At 41.4% G+C, this 20643-nt stretch overlaps 1 protein-coding gene across 1 annotated transcript in view; it reads left to right on the plus strand.

Annotated features, from left to right (window-relative positions):
- Positions 1-19416: 19416 nt before the first annotated feature.
- PEPD (peptidase D) overlaps positions 19417-20643 on the plus strand; it is a 249397-nt gene continuing 248170 nt past the window's right edge. The window contains exon 1 of the mRNA XM_073605776.1: positions 19417-19534. Within this exon, the coding sequence (XP_073461877.1) occupies positions 19518-19534 (17 nt within the window). The 5' untranslated portion in view covers positions 19417-19517. The remainder of the gene's footprint in view (positions 19535-20643) is intronic.

Below are 20643 nucleotides of genomic sequence, written 5' to 3' on the forward strand. Positions count from 1 at the left end.
ATAATGGAAATACCATGTTTGGCCACTAGGTGGTGCTGAGGGTCATATAAAATTCCTAAGATACTTATCGCCATCTATTGGCCAAATGCAGTATTTTACATTTTGAATCATTGTTACATCAATGCCATTGACCTAATATTGCCACATTTGAAAAGGCACTTTTATGAGGTGTGAGACTTTCATATATATTTGTAAAAGCATCTGTTATTTTTTGCTTTGGGTAGCCGGTGCAGACTTTGAGAAGGTGTCAGTCTCTGTCTTTTATATAGGAGTGCCCGTTGTATGTGATTATTTGTTAAACTGGGAGTAAAAAAGGTGAGAGATGGACAATTTCAATTGACAAAAATAAATGTATAAAATGAAAACACCTTCCATTCTCAGAACTAGGAAATAGAATGGAACGGAAATACCACATTTGGCCACTAGGTGGTGCTGAGGGTCATAGAAAATCCCTCTGATACTTAGCGCCATCTATTGGCCAAATGCAGTAATTTACATTTTAAATCACTGTTAGGCCAATGCCATTGACCTAATATGGCAACATTTGAAAAGGCACTTTACGAGGTGAGACTTTAATGTATATTTGTAAACACATCTGTTATTTTTTTTGCTTCAGGTAGCCAGCGCAGACTCTGGGAAGGCATAAGCCTCTGTCTTTTATATGGGAACATCCTTTGTATGTGAGAGATGGACAGTTTCAAACACTTTCCATTCTCAGAGCTAGTGGTTAGGGATGAGCTTGCGTTCGGTCTGAACTCAAGTTCAGCCGAACCTGGAAGAAAGATGTCAGTGCTGGCTCAATCAGCTGTGGCTGGGAAGTTCCCAGTTGCACATACACAATAGGGCCAGGTATGCTAGTGACATAATTGACTTAATAGGGCCAGATGACTAGATTAAGTCTATGTCACAAGGCTGCAGGGCCATAGGTGCCAAACTGTTGTAAAATCTCCTGACACTGTGGGGCGTATTCATAAAAGATTAGCAAAGCAATTCACCAATTTAAAGTGCATGTACATTCATTCTGTGTGAACAGGGCAAAAAAAAATGGTATTAGGCTATTTCCTGTGCCAGACAAATGTTTTTCATTGATTTAAAATGGAAATACCACATTTGACCACCAGGTGGTGCTGATGATCATCAGAAAATTCCTATGATACTTAGTGCCATCTACTGGCCAAATGCTTTATTTTTCATTTTAAATCATATTAGGTCAAACTCATTGTACAAGTATGTATAGATACCCCTTCTTTTATTTCAATGCAGTAGATTATAGTAGGACCACACTTTGTAGCGGTTCTTTACACGGTGTGAGACTTTCATGTATATTTGTAAAAGCATGCATCAGATACCTCTGCTTTTAATACAATACATTAGAACAGAGTAGGACCACACTTTGTAGAGGTCTTTTATGTGGTGGGAGACTTGTATATTTGTGAACGTATGCATGAGAGACCTCTGCTTTTATTACAGTAAGATGAGAGTAGGACCACACTTTGTAGAAGTGCCTGATTTGGTGCGAGACTGTCATGTATATTTGTAAAATTATGCATCAGAGACCTCCAGTTTTATTACAATGCATTGCATCACAGTACAACCACTTTTTGTAGAAGCTCTTTACGTGGTTTGAGACTTTCACACCATAGCTACCAAATTCTTATAAAATCTCCTGACACTATGGGGTGCATTCATAAAAAATTTGCTAAGAAATTCGCCCAGGTACATTCGTTCTGTGAACAGGGGAAAAATCAAACGTGATTGGGCTATTTCTTGTGTGGAACAAATTCATTGATTTAAAACAGAAATACCACATTTGACCACTAGATGGTGGTGAGTATCATAGACAATTTCCATGCTACTTGGTGCCATCTACTGGCCAAAGGATGGATTTTCAATTTTAAAACATATTAGGTCAATGCCATTGCATGCATTGAAGACCTCTTCTATTATTCCAAAGCATGAGATTAGAACATTACCGAACTTTGTAGAGACGCTTTATGCAGTGGGAGATTTTTATGTATATTTAAAAAAGCATGCATTTTATTACAATGAGATTATAGCAGGGTCATTCTTTATAGAGGCGCCTTATTTGGTGTGAGGCTGTTATGTATATTTGTAAAATTATGCATTTGGAGACTAATGCTTTTATTACAATGCATAAGATTAGAGTAGGACCACACTTTGTAGAGGCTCTTTATGCAATGTGTGACTTTCATGTTTATTTGTAAAAATATGCATCTGAAAACCTCCACTTTTGATACAATGCATTGGATTACAGTAGGAGAACATTTTGTAGATGCTTTTTACATGGTGTGAGACTTTCACACCATAGGTGCCAAACTCTTGTAAAATAACTCAACGCTATGGGGTGTATTCATCAAAAATTTGCAAAGTAATCAAGCACGCCAGCTCCAGACGGTGTCTCGGGCCCTAATTGGATAGATTAATAGCAGGGTCAGCCATTGGCTCCCGCTGCTGTCAATCAAATCCAATGACACGGGAGCTGGGGGGGCGGGGCCGAGTCCTTCTGTCTGTGTCAATAGACGCAGCAGCAGGACACAGGAGCGTGCCCGCACAAGTGCCCCGAGGGAGAGCGGCTCTCCCTCGGGGCACAGGAGGAGCCAGGAGCGCCACTGAGGGACCCCAGAAAGTAGGATCAGGGTCCCTCTGTGCAAAACCAACTGCACAGAGATAAGTATGACATGTTTGTTTTTGTTTTTTCTTTAAAACACGAACCTTTAGTTATCCTTTAAGATCGGGAGGTGGGTACAATCGCGATCTTGATTCTTTAACGATTTATCGTGCAGCTCTATTATTAGGCTATTTTCTTTGCTGGACAAGTGTTTTTCATTGATTTATAATGGAAATACCACATTTGGCCACTAGGTGGTGCTGAGGATCATTAGAAAATTCTTATGATGCTTAGTGCCATCTACTGGCCAAATGCGGGATTTTCTGTTTTAAATCGTATTAGGTCAAAGTCATTGTACAAGTATACATTGGAGATCTCTTTTTTTTTATGACAATGCAGGAGATTAGAGAAGGACCACACTTTGTGCTTTACGCAATGTGAGGCTTTCATGTATATCCGTGTACAAGTGTGCACTGGAGACCCTCTGCTTTTATTACTGTCAGATTTGACTGACTCCTGCTTTGCTTGGCGAGCTGCGATGAGTGATGGGGAATTGTATATTGTGCGACTCAGTAATAAGATGGATGCAAAGTAATCACGCCAGCTCGGCTGAAAAGCGATTTGATGATTTCCAAAGGTATACATAAGTGAATTAAAGAGCGTTCATACATATGTGTCGGGATTTCCTTATCCTGCTTACATATTCACGACAAGATAAAATTACTGTCAGCTTCCCGCCGCATCATCGCGCTCCCATATTTTTTTTTTCAGCCATTACAAACATCGTCCAGAGACAAATGTTGTTCTAACCGGCGTAATTGTAGCTGGAGAACCTGAATAAATTTCCTTCTCCCCCACGGCGTTTCGCTGGCGCTCTCCATCTCGCCTGTTTAAACAGCGTGCTAAATATCTAAACATTGTAGATTCCAATATTCTGGTGACATTTCACAAGACGAATCATTCACTCCGCTCCGTGCGTAGCACCCCCTCCCTTCCTTTTTTTTTTTTTTTTTGGCGAGCTGTAACGGGTGTCTATGAATTTCGTGTTCTTAAAATAGTGGCGAGGCATAAATAACGCGCTCTTCAATCTCTCCAATATTAACAACGCGTCTGGCACAGAAGGACTCAGAACATCATTTAAAAGTTAAGTTTCGCAAATAAAGGCGCTCAGATTGAGACGGGAAAGAGCTTAAAACCTGATTAGGGAGCAATAATTCCTTCGGTGAAAAATCGGCGCCTTTGGAATGGAAAATTGAGGGGAGATTGCACGTGCCTTTGCTGTTTAATTTTGGAGATGGCTGCTCAGTTTTTCTTTTTTTTTTTTTTTTTTTTAGGAGAAGGGTGTTGTTTTTACATTTTTATATCATTGTCTTGGAATGATGCCCAGGACAGTGGAGCACGGCTTTGTAGATGAGAATTTGTTATATTCACCAAGATTAGTCAATTCCCTTTGCCTATTTATCAGATCAGTATCTTTCTTAGGACAACTGTCATTTTCTTGGAGACCTCAGGAATGAATAAGGCAACGTTGGAGTTAATTCAGTGTTAGGGATGTGGTTGGGGTTAAGTTAGGGTTATAGGTTATAGATTATAGGTCAGGGGATTAACATTTAGGTATAGTTTTTATTGCATAGTTACAGATCATTATCTTTCATGGGACAACTGCCATTTTCTCTGAGACCTCAGCAATAGATAAGGACATTTTGGAATTGAATCCGTGTTAGGGATAAGGTTGGGGTTAGGCTAGGGTTGGTAGTAGAGTCAAGGGTAAGGGGATTAAAGCTGAAGTTTAAGTATGGTTTTTATTGCATAGTTATAGATCAGTATCTTTTTTTTGGTACAACTGCCATTTTCTCTAAGTCCTCAGCAAATGATAAGGCAACTTTGGAGTTAATTCAGTGTTAGAGATGTGGTTGAGGTTAGGTTAGGGTTAGTGGTAAAGTTATGGGTCAGGGGAATAAAGCTGAAATTTAGATATAGTTTTTATTGTACAGTTACAGATCAGTATCTTTCTTGGGACAACTGTCATTTTCTGGGAGACCTCAGCAACAGATAAGGAAATTTAGGAGTTAATTCCAATACCAATTGGCATTGGTAGTGTTAGTAGAAGGGTCCAGAGTCAGAGTAATAAAGCTGAATTGTGGGTATGGTTTTTATTGCATCGTTACAGATCAGTATCTTTCTTGGGACAACTGCCATTTTCTTGGAGACCTCAGCAATAGATAAGGACATTTTGGAATTGAATCCGTGTTAGGGATAAGGTTGGGGTTAGGCTAGGGTTGGTAGTAGAGTCAAGGGTAAGGGGATTAAAGCTGAAGTTTAAGTATGGTTTTTATTGCATAGTTATAGATCAGTATCTTTTTTTTGGTACAACTGCCATTTTCTCTAAGTCCTCAGCAAATGATAAGGCAACTTTGGAGTTAATTCAGTGTTAGGGATGTGGTTGGGTTTAGGTTATGGTTAGTGGTAAAGTTATGGGTCAGGGGAATAAAGCTGAAAATTAGATATAGTTTTTATTGTATAGTTACAGATCAGTATCTTTCTTGGGATAACTGTCATTTTCTGGGAGACCTCAGCAACAAATAAGGAAATTTAGGAGTTAATCCCAATACCAATTGGCATTGGTAGTGTTAGTAGAAGGGTCGAGAGTCAGAGTAATAAAGCTGAATTGTGGGTATGGTTTTTATTGCATCGTTACAGATCAGTATCTTTCTTGGGACAACTGCCATTTTCTTGTAGACTTCAGCAATGGATAATGCAATTTTGATAATAATTTAGTGTTAGGAATAAGGTTGCAATTAGGTTAGGGTTAGTGGAAGAGTCAAGGGGCAGGGGATTAAAGCTCAATTCCGGGTATGGTTTTTATTGCATAGTTACAGATCAGTATCTTTTTTGGCACAACTGCCATTTTTTTGGCGTCCTTAGCAATTGATAAGGCAACTTTGGAGTTAATTCAGTGTTAGGGATGTGGTTGGGGTTAAGTTAGGGTTATAGGTTATAGGTCAGGGGATTAAAGCTAACATTTAGGTATAGTTTTTATTGCATCGTTACAGATCAGTATCTTTCTTGGGACAACTGCCATTTGCTTGTAGACTTCAGCAATGGATAATGCAATTTTGATAATAATTTAGTGTTAGGAATAAGGTTGCAATTAGGTTAGGGTTAGTAGAAGAGTCAAGGGATTAAAGCTTAATTCCGGGTATGGTTTTTATTGCATAGTTACAGATCAGTATCTTTTTTTGGCACAACTGCCATTTTTTTGGAGTCCTCAGCAATTGATAAGGCAACTTTGGAGTTAATTCAGTGTTAGGGATGTGGTTGGGGTTAGGTTAGGGTTAGTAGTAAGGTTATAGGTCAAGGGATTAAAGCTAACAGCTAGGTATAGTTTTTATTGCATAGTAACAGATCGTTATCTCTCATGGGACAACTGTCATTTTCTTGGAGACCTCAGGAATGGATAAGGCAATTTTGGAGTTAATTCAGTGTTAGGGATGAGGCTGGGGTTAGGTTAGTGTTGGTAGTGTTAGTAGTAGGGTTGAGAGTCAGGGGATTAAAGTAGAATTTTTAGGTGTGGTTTTTATTACATAGTTACAAATCAGTATCTTTTTTGGTACAACTGCCATTTTCTTTCTTTCAGCATTCGTCGTCCATAGAGGCCGAATGCAGGACTCGGCCCCGCCCCCCTGGCACCCACGTCATTGGATTTGATTGACAGCAGCGGGAGCCAATGGCTGCGCTGCTATCAATCTATCCAATCAAGAGCTGGGAATCCGTGGAGAGAGGGACGGCGGGGACGCGCCGACGGAAATTCGGGGCCCAGGTAAGTAAAACGTGGGGCTAGGGGGCCGGTGACTGGCAGGTGTTTTTTCACCTTAATTCATAGGATGCATTAAGGTTAAAAAATCACGTACCTTTACAACCCCTTTAAATCAGAGCTCCATCCAAAAGGGAAAGTTCTTGTTTGCTTCCCTCCCCCCCCCTCCGGTGCCACATTGGGCACCTTTTGGGGGGAAGGGAGAACGGGTTCTTGTTTTTGACAGGGATCTGACCCCACTTTCAGGAGACCTCGCAGCGGCAGGGTTCCTTGGAAGTTTGGCCCCCCTCCTTCTTCCTCCGCCTCTGGGCCTGTTAGGCTTCACTGCCGGTTTCCATTACCACGAATGGCAGTGGCAGCACCCGAGAGCCAAACGGCAAATCAGCTGGGGTGCCGACATCACGGGATCCCTGAACAGGTAAGTGTCCTAATATTAAAAGTCAGCAGTTACAGTATTTGCTGACTTTTAATTTTTTGGTGGGGGGAACTCCTCTTTAACCAGTTTCGGACCAGCCTCCGCAGTTATACTGCAGCAGGTTGGCTCGGCTGGGCAAAGCGGTGTAGCTGTACGTCGGGTGTGTGGCCGCGACGGTCGGATTCGCTTCAGAACCGATCAGTCCCCAGGCCCAGGCCAATGATTTCTGGCCTGGACCTGGTGATTGGTTCTGGTGAATGAAATCCTCCCCTGCTTGTGTAAGTGTAAACACAGGCAGGGGAAGTGATGTCATCTCCCCTCGTGGAACTCATTTCTGTTCCAGAGAGAGGAGAGGCAGATTAGTGCCAGCAGTGCTCACACCCATGCACGCACCATACACCTCCCTTAGTAGTATAGTGTCTGAACGGATCGATATTTCTGATCTGATCAGAACTATATTAGCGTCCCCAGTAGTTTAGGGTTCCCAAAAACGCAGCGTTAGCGGGATCAGCCCAGATACCTCCTAGCAGTTGCGTTTAGCCCCTCAGCCCAGCCCACCCAAGTGCAGTATCAATCGATCACTGTCACTTACAAAACACTAAACACATAACTGCAGCGTTCGTAGAGTCAGGCCTGATCCCTGCGAACGCTAACAGTTTTTTTGGTAGTGTTTGAAGCAGTCGCTGACAGTCAGGTGCTCTTTTTTCCTGTGAGTCTCACTAGTGTACCAGTAAATTTAGAGGCCAAAATGTCCAATCGAAGATACACCAGTGAAGAAGGCCTACATGTTTCTGAGCCTTACAGATGCGAGTGAAAAGGAAGTCACCCATCTGTCCGATTTTGGCTCAGAAAACGAACCAGTAGACCTCAGCGGCACCCTGACAGATAGCTCTGACGACGGAGTAGTGGTCCCTGCCAAGATCAGGCGTACCCGACCCCATTCTTCTGCTGTTGAGGTGCAAGAACCGCAGGGCTCTCGTATGGAGCAGAGAGCCAGTACTAGTGCCGCTCATCCTTCTGGTGAACTGGCAAGCACCAGCGGCCTAGTACATCCTGGTCCTACAAGGCCGGGCACGCAGTAACACTTGGTGACGTGGCGAGTCCCATAAGTGCAGTTCAAGCTGGTGAGGTGGCAAGCACAAGTAGTGTCCCGCAGCCACCAAGAAGAAGACAAACACAGGCCCGTCGAGCCCATAGTGCCCTTCCTGCGTATTTGCCAATCCGCAGCACCCGTACTTCCCCCATTCACTGGCCAACCAGGTGGAAACAGTTGATTTTACGTCACTTGATTTTTATTCGCCGTTTTTCACGGAAGATCTCTATAGATCTATTGTGGACCAAAGCTATTTGTATGCTTGTCAATTCATAGCCGCTAATCGAAGTGGTTAAGCTGATCTAGCTTGGTCCAATGTAAGTATGAACCATACCTGGGTGATCCCTGTGTAAACGGAAATTTATTGCAGCAGTCACCGCTACCGCAGTGATATCAGTGGGCTTCCAGGTCCAGTGCCGAGTGGCTGCAATTCTGTTTAGTAACCACAGAGGAGGCGCTCATTTGGCACACCCGCCATTTAGAGAAAGCCTTGTATTTTTTCCAATCATTACAAGCTGTGGAGAGGCAGGTGGTATGAGGAAGAATCTCTCCAACCGTTATATATCTGGCTACCAGGGGCCTTGGGGGTATTTTGTGTCATTAGAGACTGCAATGTGCTTGCTTAAAAGGTGTGCACAGTTTGTGATCTGTAATATTTTATTCTGTTATTAGGCTTGAGAAGGAAAACTTAGAGCTACAGAATCTTGATTAAATGTGTTGCATATTTACAGTACATCACTCATGGCTCATTCTGTTTTTTTACCCATGCCACAGAAATCAGAATCTGCATCTGATATAAAAAAATAATATCTGTCAGCAAAGTTCACCTTCATGGGTATTCCTCAGTGCGCTGCTGGTTATCTTTATCCCGCTGGATGAGTAGTGCCTCCATCTGTTCCCGTACTATGACCGTCCTCATCAAGCAACAGCTGTATATTTGGCAACATTGTAGAAGAAAATCAACACCAGCCACTGTCCTTCCCTTCTGAAGAATTAAAACACACCATCTTCCTAACAAATGTAATATAAAGAGAAAATAGCAACTATTGTAAAAGTTACCTTTTTGGTTCTTGATTCTTCATCTGGCTTTAGAAGTATCTACCGCCTCCAGTTTAATAGAAAACAAAAAAAAAAAAACCCACAAAAAAAAACAAGACTCAGCTCATTCCTATCCCAACATCAACACCAGATCCAACTCAGTCTTCACCCAACCCCAACACCAGACCCAGCCCAGTTTTCACCCAACCTCAACACCCAACATACATATGATGTCAATGATGTCACAAGCATCCCGGCTCTCTTGTGTATGTACAGCTGTGGGGTGTGGAATGCCCCAGCTGCAGCTGATTGGGCTGGCACTGACAACTTTTTTCCTGGTTCAGACCCCCTATGGGAGACCCAGAAGATCAACAATCCCAGAAGTATTAGTTTATCAGCGGACTTCATATAAATATTTATTAGGACTGGGCACCACGATTTAAATAGAGAACAAAAAAAAAAACAGCTCAATCTTCACCCAACCCCTACATCAGACCCAATTCAGTCTTCAACCAACCCCAACACCAGACCCAGCTCAGTCCTCACCCAACATCAACACTAGACCCATCTCGGTCTTCACCCAACCCCAACATCAGACCCAGCTCATTCTTCTCCCAACACCATCAGACCCAGCTCTGTCTTCACCCAACACCAGACCAAACTCAGTCTTCACCCAACCCTAACACCAGAACCAATTCAGTCTTCACCCAACCCCAACATCATGCCCATCTCAATCTTCACCCAACCCCAACACCAGACCCAACTCAGTCTTTACTAAACACTGATATCAGATCCACCTCAGTCTTCACCCAACTCCAACATCAGACCCAGCTCAGTCTTCACCTAACCCCAATACCAGACTCAGCTTAGTCTTCCCCTAACCTCAACAATAAACCCAGCTCAGTCTGCACCCAACCCCAACATCAGACCCATCTTAGTTTTCACCCAACCCCAACACCTGACCCAGCTCAGTCTTCACCCAACCTCAACACCAGACCCGTCTCAGTCTTCCCTCAACTCCAACATCAGACCCAGCTCAGTCTTCTCCCAACACCAACATCAGACACAGCTCAGTCTTCACTCAACACCAATATCAGACCCATCTCAGCCCTTACCCAACCCCAACCTCAGACCCAGCTCAGTCTTCACCCATTCCCAAAGCCAGACCCAGCTCAGTCTTCACCTAACCTCAACACCACACCCAGCTCAGTCTTTAACTAACCTTAACACCACACCCAGCTCAGGCTTCACCCAACCCCAACATTAGACCCAGCTCAGTCTTCACCCAACACCAGACCCAAGTATGTCTTCACCCAACCCCACACACAGACCCTACTCAGTCTTCATCAAACCTCACACACAGACCCAACTCCGTCTTCACCCAACCCCAACACGAGACCCAGCTCAGTCTTCACTCAACCCCAACACCAGCCCCAACTCAGTCTTCACCCAACCCAAACACCAGGCCCAACTCAGTCTTCACCCAACCTCAACACCCAAAATACATATAAGGGTCAATGATGTCACAAGCATCCCGACTCTTCTCTATGTGCAGCTGTGGGGTGGGGAATGCCCTGGCTGCAGCAGATTGGGTTGGCACTGACAACTTTCTTCCTGGTTCAGACGCAACCCCTACGGGTGATCCAGGAGATCAACACTCCCAGAAGTATCAGTTTATCAGTGGACTTCAAATAGTATTTATTAGGACTGGGCACCAGAAAAAGTGAGTATGTACACTCTTCTATTACAGGTATAGCTTAGGTGAACTTTTTCCTGCCCAGGCCCCGGCATCCTTTTAACTGGGTCTTTGCGCCCATGGAGCAGGAAGGATTGCTCATCCCTACTTGCAGCTGACCCTTATGGTCATTTATATTTAATCTGTACAGATCAGTTTAGTAAAGCCTACACCTGAGTCCATTTAAACTTCTGAATTGACGTTCAGCCCTGATGAAGAGGGGGTGGTTTGGTGAAACCGTTGGATTATCTATGCAATTTGGACTCTCTTATCACTCGGTCTGGTGCTCCATTCATTTGTTTATAATTTTTTGCTGTAGGGAAGTTCTACACAGGTCTGGATTTTCAACACTAATAACCCCCGACTGTGGACAGAATTTTTTATTTTTTTTCGTTTAGTTGTTTTGCCTTTTTTTTGTAACTAGATACTTATTCCTGTCTAACACAGAAAAATTATTTTTTTGGCTCCTGATCTCTAGGTTACACTGAAAGGGAACTATTACCTCCTGCGTGTCAGACTCTAATTAGGAAGCCGCCAAGATTTCATGTCTTGTTATGGCAACGCTCACCAGGGAACGTCTCTATGCTCCGCATTAGGCTCCACAATGTGCTGAATGATGTATCGAGTGCATTAAAATGTTGTCACCGTGGAGATTCAATATGATGGCAAAAAAAAAATCTGGGCTCTCTCTCTGTGGCTTGCAATTTCTCAGATCGGCCCCGTTTGTGGCAGCAATTGGTTTGGTAAAGCTCCAGCTAAGGATAACAAGGTAAAAAAATAAAAGCCTATTAAACGATAAGATAACAAAAACAGCTTTTGCTGCAACATTTACCCTCAATCCAGGGATTTCAACTGCAGTACTTTTTTCTGCCCCTAGATGTCCTCAGTCTTCTGGCCAGCATCATTCAACCCACTTCCTCTGAGTCCAGGTCCTCTTGGAGTGCCCTTAGCCTGTGACTGGGTAGTAAAAGGAAAAGCAGCACAGTGACAAACTCATCTCTGTCACTCTGCTTTCTCCTCCTATCAATATGCTTCTTGTCAGCATAAGAACTCTTCTGCTCACACTGCAGCCTTGCTGTACATAAACCGCTAGAGGCTGATACCAGGTCACATTCAGGTACTTACACTGCTTGCAATTAAGACATACATTTTACGATGTATTACATATGACAGAGTGTCATTCATGTGTATGTTCTTAAAAAAAAACCTGCCTCCAGTTTAGGTTTTAGATCAAGGTTTTTTTTTTATTGGCCAATGGACTTCTAGCCCCACTTACTGTTTTACATAGGCAGTTTTGAACATGCATCAGTGCATCGAATGCATAGTACAGCTTACAGCCACATCAGGTGCAATGAATTGGCTGTAACATCTGTACTGTATCTTCCCTCCTTTAGCTTCAATGGAGAGCAGGTGAAACTTCAGGGGTCTAAAAAAAAAAAACAAAAAAAAAACAATGTCAGAATACAACAAGATAATATAATACAGGAGATTTTTTTGTTGACTGTGTGATAAAAAATAAAGTAAAAAGTGTATAAAGGTTACACCAAAGCCCCCCCCAAAAATGTTGCTTCCCCCACCCCACACATACAAACCTAAACAGCCGCATTGGAGGCACCTATATGTGAATAAACATAAAAAATTGGAAATACCACTATTTTATTCTCTAGGATCTCTGCTTTCAGAAGATTTATGATTGGGGGTTTTAAGTAATCTTCAGGCCTACAAGGATTTTTTTTAACTGCTCCATGCCTGCACTAGTGTAAAAAGACGTGCGGGCCAGAACCCTATTGTTCTGGGAGGATGTCATATGACGTCCTCCCGAGAACGCGCCTCGAGAACGCAGCTCGATCTGTCACCCGCTGTGTCCACCACACACATGACTAATCAGTGTACCAGCCCATCACAGCCCGTACATGTGACCGCTGTGACCAATCACAGCTTATCACAGGACAGTTATAAACAGTAAATGGCTTCCTTTCATGCCATTCATTGTATACAATTGTTTTGCTAGCTGTGATTGGTCACAGTGATCACATGGTACAGACAGGGCCAATCGCAGCCCATGTGTACCAAGTGATTAACTGTGGCCAATCACAGCTAATCACAACAAAACACACTGTCATTCAGTAAAAATGTTTGCGTATAGCAGTAAAATTCACTGCTATAAGCAATCATAGTACGTAAAAATAAATAAAAATCCTGATCAACTCGCCAGAGCGGTACAGTGTTACTATGATAAAACTGTATTGTTCTGGTCACAGTATATAAAAAAATGTAAAATAAATAAAAAAAATTAAAAAAGGAAAAATATAAAAAAAATGTAAAAAACAAATTATCACTTTTTTTTACATACTAATGATAACGCTGTACTGCATTGGTGACAGTATGTAAAAAAAAATAAAAAGAAACTATTTTTTTCTTCATTTTCCAAATAATAGGGACCAAAAAATGACACCTTCAAAAAATGCGCCATGCCTCTTACTAAATACCTTAGACTGTCTACTTTCTTTTTTGCTTATTTGGGGGATATTTTTACTGCCCTGTTGTTTTCGGGTCTTAAGAAATGAGAGTACATCAGGATTAATCGGATTTTCGGAAATACTGTATATACCATCGTTTGTGGACTCTATAACTTTTCTACAGACTAAATAATATACACTGATGACTGATTTGGGTTATTTTCACCAAATAAATGTAGCAGAATACATGTTGGCTTAATGTTATGAAGAAAAGTATTTTTTGCAAAATAAGAAACAAAGAAAAACTTGTTTTTTTTTGCTAAATTTTAAACTTTTTTAATTTATTTAGCAAAAAAAAAAAAAACAGTTGTGATAAAATACCACCAAAAGAAAGCTCTATTTTTGTGAAAAAATGATAAAAATGTAGTTTGGGTACAGCATTGTATGACTGCGCCATTGTCATTCAAAGTGCGACAGCTGAAAATTGGCCTGGACAGGGAGGGGATAAAGGTGCCCAGTATTGGTGTGGTTAAGCCTGTATTCAAAAAACACAAAAATGTCTCTGGCATCTAAAGGGATAAATGAAAAAAAAAGGAAACAAATTGATAAAAGCATCTTGATAAATATGGAGGAAATATAATTTTTTTTAGATTTTCAGTTCAATGTGGAAAAAAATGGACTTTAATGGATTGCTGGAGTCATGCTTGCGGCATATGAAAGGCGTAGACGGTCTCTAATGACCCGAGAAGGAATTCCGTTGTGGATAGCTGCGAACGCCGCCCGTTCCAGCGAAGATAATTCTATGCTTATTTCATGAAACATATCCGAGGAAAGCACATCTCCACCAGAAATTGCTTTATTCATTAAGCAGAAATATCCAGAGATGGAAATCGGAGCACTCGGGGTCTCTGGACCAGAAAGTTGATTTTTTTTTTTTTTTAAAGGGCTGCAATTAAGTCTATGAGAAGCAGTGGAGTATGCAAATCATAGAGCGCGGCGCTCCTCACCTTAGTAATTAAGTTTAAATTACACTGTTCTAGCGGGAGGATATTGCCCTGGCTTCAGTGAAAATTTAAAGCGAAACTCAAGGCATTAGCAGTCTCCATTCCATCATATGATGCTGATATCCCAACGTATTTCAGTCACTGGGGGCTTGAAGAGTTGAAATAAAAATTACAGGAAGGGGAACTTAGGTGGGATCTCACAAGTGTGCCCAGTGGGCCAGCTGGAGGTGAAAGGAGTGTGGTTTATAAATGGTGAAATTTTGACATTTCATATTAATGTTTGTTTTCACCTTTGTATTCAGTTATTTAAACCAGGGCTCTCCAAACTACAGACCATGGGCCACATCTGGCCCACGCTGAGATGATATTCAGCCCCCAGCTAGTAGCATACAGGGCCGAGGCAAGAGGTGGGCAGGAGGGGAAGCTGCCCTGGGCGCAATGGTTTATTGCAGGGATTGGGGAACCCAGAACCTAACCCTAAGGGAGGGGGGGGCACAGTTTGACATCTTTGCCCTAGGCACTGGGTGACCTTGTCCTGGCACTGGTGGTGTATCCTCAATGTATGCAGATTGAGCATTAAGGTCTTCAAAGGCTGCCTGTGGTCTAGATGGGGACCCCGATGTAAGGGAGGACTCTGATGGGGACCATGATGCATAGGGAGTTTTGATGGGGACCCTGGTGTAAGGAGGGATGCAGATAGGGATAATTATAAAAAGGAGGACTCTGGTGGGGTGACTGATGTAAGGGAGGACTCTGATAGGGACCGTGAGACTGTTAAAGAGACCCTGTTTTAGGGGGGACTCTGATATAACAGAGGTTTCTGATAGAGACCCTAATGTAAGGGGGCCTCTGATGGGGACTTTAATGTAGGGGGGCTCTGTTGGGGACCCTGCTGTAAGGGGGACTCTGATGAGCACACTGATGTAAGGGAGGAATCTAATGGGGACTTTGATGTAAGTGAATATATAAGCGAATGCCACCCGTTGCCAAAATGGAAATTGGAGCACTCGAGGTCTCTGGACCAGAAAGGTAATTTTATAGGGCTACAAAGTGGGTTAGGTGATAGGGTCTCTTTAAGAAAGATTACAGGATAAAACGACGTTTAGGATTTTTATATTTATTTTTCTAACAGCATTCATCACACTTCTAATTTTAGATTTGCCTCTTCGTGGCTTCTGTCAATCCCTTGCAAAGCTGCAGATATGAGAGGGATTTACACCAGGAGGATCTGCTGGACAAGAAATGTGTACCGATCACAGGATGCATCATCCACACATCGTGTTATTACTCAACCCAACTGTCAATGACACCACCAAACAACACCACTAACACCAACAAAACCAACAACAACACCACTAAACCTAAAAAAAACAACAACGACAAAACTAACACCAACAAGAACACCCCCAACAACAAGAACACCAACAAAAACTCAAACAAGAACACCAACAACACAAACAAAAACACCAACAACAAGAACGCCAACAACAACACAAACAAGAACACCAACAACACAAACAAAAACACCAACAACAAGAACGCCAACAACAACACAAACAAGAACACCAACAACAACTCAAACAAGAACACCAACAACACCAACAAGAACACCTCCAACAACAAGAACACCAACAAAAACTCAAAAAAGAACACCAAGAACAACACAAACAAGAACACCAACAACAAGAACGCCAACAACAACACAAACAAGAACACCACCAACAACAAGAACACCAACAACAACTCAAACAAGAACACCAACAACACAAACAAGAACACCAACAACAACAAGAACACCAACAACACAAACACGAACACCAACATTAACAAGAAAAACACCAACAACAATACAAACAAGAACGCCAACAACAACACCAACAATAAGAACACAGATAAGAACATCAACACCAGCAAGAACAACAAGAAAACACCAACAACAATATAGACAAGCACACCAATAAGAACACCAACAAGAAAAAGAACACCAATAAGAACACTGACAAGAACACCAACACCAACAATGTTTGAACACCACCAACAACAAGAAAAACATTGCCAAAAACACAAACAAGATCATCAACATCAACAATAAGAGCGCCAACAATGGTTGAACACCACAAACAACACTAACAAGAACACCACCAACAAGAACACCAACAATGGTTGAATGCCAACAACAAGAAAAACACCACCAACAAATAAGCAAGAACACCAATAAGAACACCACCAACAACAAGAACACCAATAGGAAAACCGAAAAAAATGCCAACACCAACAATGGTTCAACACCACCAACAGCAACAAAAACAAGAACACCAACAACAAGAACAGTAATAAGAACACCAACAACAACATAAACAAGAACACCAAAAAGGGCAACAATGGTTGAACACCATCAAAACATGAACAATGTGCCTCCTCCCATAGATGTAGTCACACCAGTAGAGATCACACTGTAGAGCAGAGCCATCCCCACAGATAAGCCCATACTAGACATGTGCATTTGTTTTTGTCTGATTACATTTCCGTCTGAATTTCGGGGAATTTCGTGTTCGTTTTAACAAAACGATAATGAACGCGCAGAATCCGAAAGATCCGAAATAAAAAAATGCTTTATTTTCGTATCCATTATATTTTTGTATCGTTGCGACAACAGTTTGATATGGATAGATAGAAGATTTGACATGACAGTGACAATCGCCATCTGTGTATATCGAACCTGCGGTCAAATGTACCTAACCTAACTCTATTAGTCCAAGATTATTCGACATAGAGAGAAAAGATTCGACCTTATAGAGACATGAAGATTTGACGAAGTAGCTAAAAACATACGATCGCCGCGAGCAGACATTTACGGTCAAATGCTCCGCCCATAGGCTACAGAAGAATTCTAATGTTGTTTGACTAGTAATAATAATTAATAATTATAATTATTACTAGTCAAACAACATTAGAATTCTACTATAGCTTGTGGGCGGAGCATTCGACCGGAAATGAACGATTGCAGCAACGTACAGTTTAGCTGCTTCGTCGAAATTTCTTAGAACATCCGACAGACAGCATAATTCTTCAATTGACAGATTTGACCTTAATTAATTCGGATTTTTGTACAAATGCATTTTTTAATGAAACAAAGTAAATAAAAACAAATTTTGGAGTAACTAAATAAATTTCTTTTTCAGACGAGACAGAAACATGTGCGCATGTCTAGTCCATACAGTCCGGATATAAAGAAAAGCAAAGATTGAATCCAGAATTTAATTCTTTAGTGTAGAACAAATCAGATACATTACAGAACAATGGATGGAGCCACATACACAACCCTTCATCAGACCAACACGTTATATCATAACCAAGTGCTTCTAATTATCTAATTTATCTATTCTCTCCGCAGAATACTGCATATAGACTCCACTGACAGTACAGGTGCAGTAATGTGCATTTTTATGTGCATTCTATTTATACACAGTAATTTGTTTTGCAGTGTGAAGGAGGCCCATTGAGAACCATTGTGTACGATGTATTCTGCAGTCATCCAGTGCAGAAATATGCCGGTCACTGGGCATGGTGTGAACGAGCCCGACTCTCATCATCTGTGTGTTGGGACAGCGTTCATTCCAGAGACGGCCAGGCAGCCGGTATTTTCAGAAGAAGGTCAGCAATGACAGGCTCTGTATTTCATCTATTGACCCATATCTATCTATCTATCTATCTATCTATCTATCTATCTATCTATCTATCTATCTATCTATCTATTCTACACATATATCTATCTATATCCACACCTCCCAACTTTTTGAGATGGGGGCGAGGGACACCAATTAGCAGAAGTATGTAGGCATAAGACACACACCCTGCCACGCCCCCTTAAAAGAGAATTATACATACTGTAAAAAGAAAGGATTAGTTAACCTCAAAAGTTCTTCTTTTACCACGGCTATACTGGCTTTAGGGATCTACAAATGCATTTTAAAAAAGTGCATTTTATATAGAACTATATAGATCAGACCAAAATGAGGGACAAATGAGGGGGGAAGAGGGACAGAGGGACATTGCTCCAAATCACGGACAGTCCCTCGAAATCAGGGACAGTTGCGATCTATCTCTATCCATATCTATCTATCTATCTATCTATCTATCTATCTATCTATCTATCTATCTATCTATCTATCTATCTATGATCTATCTATCTTTCTTATATCTATCTGTTTACCTATCTGTCTTTCTCAGATCTGTCTATCTATCTTTCTTGGATCTATCTCTTTATCTATCTATCTTTCTCAGCTATATCCATCTATCTATGGCTGGCCATTATACAATTTTCTTATTCCTTTTTGTTTAGATTTACCTTCAACTATGTAGTGGTTTTGGTAAATCTAAAGGAACATTGTAAAAGAAAATGATCTATCATCTATCTATCTATCTATCTATCTATCTATCTATCTATCTATCTATCTATCTATCTATCTATCTATCTATCTATCTATCTATCTATCCATCTATCATCTATTCTACACATATATCTATCTATATCCATACCTCCCAACTTGTTGAGATGGGGGCGAGGGACACCTATTAGCTGAAGTCTGTAGGCATCAGACACACCCCCTGCCACACCCTCTTAAAGGAGAATTATACATAAAAAGAAAAGATTTGTTAACCTCAAAAGTTCTTCTTTTACCATTACTATAATGGCTTTAGAGATCTACAAAATGCATTTTAAAAATGTGCATTTTATATACAACTATATAGATCAGATCAAAATGAGGGACAAATGAGGAGGACAGAGGGACATTGCTCCATACAGGGACAGTTGGGATCTCTATCCATATCTATCTATGATCTATCTATTTATCTTTCTCATATCTATTTGTTTATCGATATGTCTGTCTCAGATCTATCTATCTATGGGTGGCCATATATTATACAATTTTCTTATTCAATTTCTTTAGATTTACCTGTAACTATGTAGTGGTTTTGGTAAATCTAAAGGAAAATTTTAAAAGAAAATGATCTATCTATCTATCTATCTATCTATCTATCTATCTATCTATCTATCTATCTATCTATCTATCTATCTATCTATCTATCTATCTATCTATCTATCTATCTATCTATCTATCTATCCTATCTCATCTCTATTCATCTGATCTCTCTCTATCATTTCCTCTCTCCTGAATACATTGTATTTCTCTATTCTCCTCCTATTGGTAGGTAACAGATGCGAGAAGGAGGCTTGGAACGCTCCGCCCCGCCCCCTTCCTCTAGAGCAGTCGGCTGGTCAGGTGACAGGCTTCAGGTCATGTGACAGACAAAGTCCAGCTGGCAACATGGCTTCAGCAGAGGGGTGAGTGTGTGTGAGGGGTGTCTGGGGAGGACGGGAGGGTTCTGTTAGCAGACATGCTGGCACTTGTGGTGCCTTTGCAGCCATCTATACTGCAGACCTGATCTCTTCCAGGAACAATGCTGGTCTGTATTAGGGTTGCCACCTCATCCCTTTAAACCCGAACACATAATAATTACACAGGTTCTGTGGCTGATTAAGGTGGTAATTAAACTCACTTGCTGCCTTATCTGCATTTAATTAGCCTCAGAACCTGTGTAATCCAAAGGTGTTCGGGTTTAAAGGGATGAGGTGGCAACTCTAGTCTGTATAGATGACAGTGTCTGCTGGGACTTGTAGTTCTCCATCCTTGTAACCAGCACATAGATGGCGTGTGTGTGTGTGTGTGTAGAGGGTTCTGTTGTTTAATGTAAAATCAGCATTACACTGTGTATATGTACATTATACATTGTATCAGTCTGACATGGATGAGCGAGTTTGGAGTGGAGGAAATTGACTGGCCTGCACAGAGTCCTGACCTCATCCCGATAGAACTTTGGGATGAATTAGAGAGGAGACAGCGAGCCAGGCCTTCTCGTCCAACATCAGTGCCTGACCTCACAAATGCTCTTCTGGAAGAATGGTCAAACATTCCCATAGACACACTCCTAAACCAAATGTTCTATGGAGCGTACACACGGTCGGACTTTTTCCGACAACAAGCTCCCATCCAACACTTGTCGGAAAATCCGATCATGTGTACGGGGCATTATAGGTAAAGTTGATCCAGGGAAAATCGGATTCCCTCTCGGGGGATCAGAAGGGATTTATTTTTTTTCCCCTGCTGTAGCAAATGGGATCATGCTTTGCTGGCGTTTTTCACCTTCCTCTGGATCAACTGTGGGCATAGGATTGTATATATAGGGTTGTGTATATAGGATTGTATATATAGGGTTGTGTATATAGGATTGTATATATAGGGTTGTGTATATATAGTTGTGTATATAGGATTGTATGTTGTGTGTGTGTTTTTTTTTTTTTTTTTTCTTTTTATTGGTTGAACTAGATCAGTGACGGAGAACCTTGACACCCCAGATGTTTTGAAACTACACTTCCCATGATGCTCTGGTACT

This window comes from Aquarana catesbeiana, linkage group LG11 (assembly GCF_042186555.1).
Source record: "Aquarana catesbeiana isolate 2022-GZ linkage group LG11, ASM4218655v1, whole genome shotgun sequence".
NCBI classification, from domain to species: domain Eukaryota; kingdom Metazoa; phylum Chordata; class Amphibia; order Anura; family Ranidae; genus Aquarana; species Aquarana catesbeiana.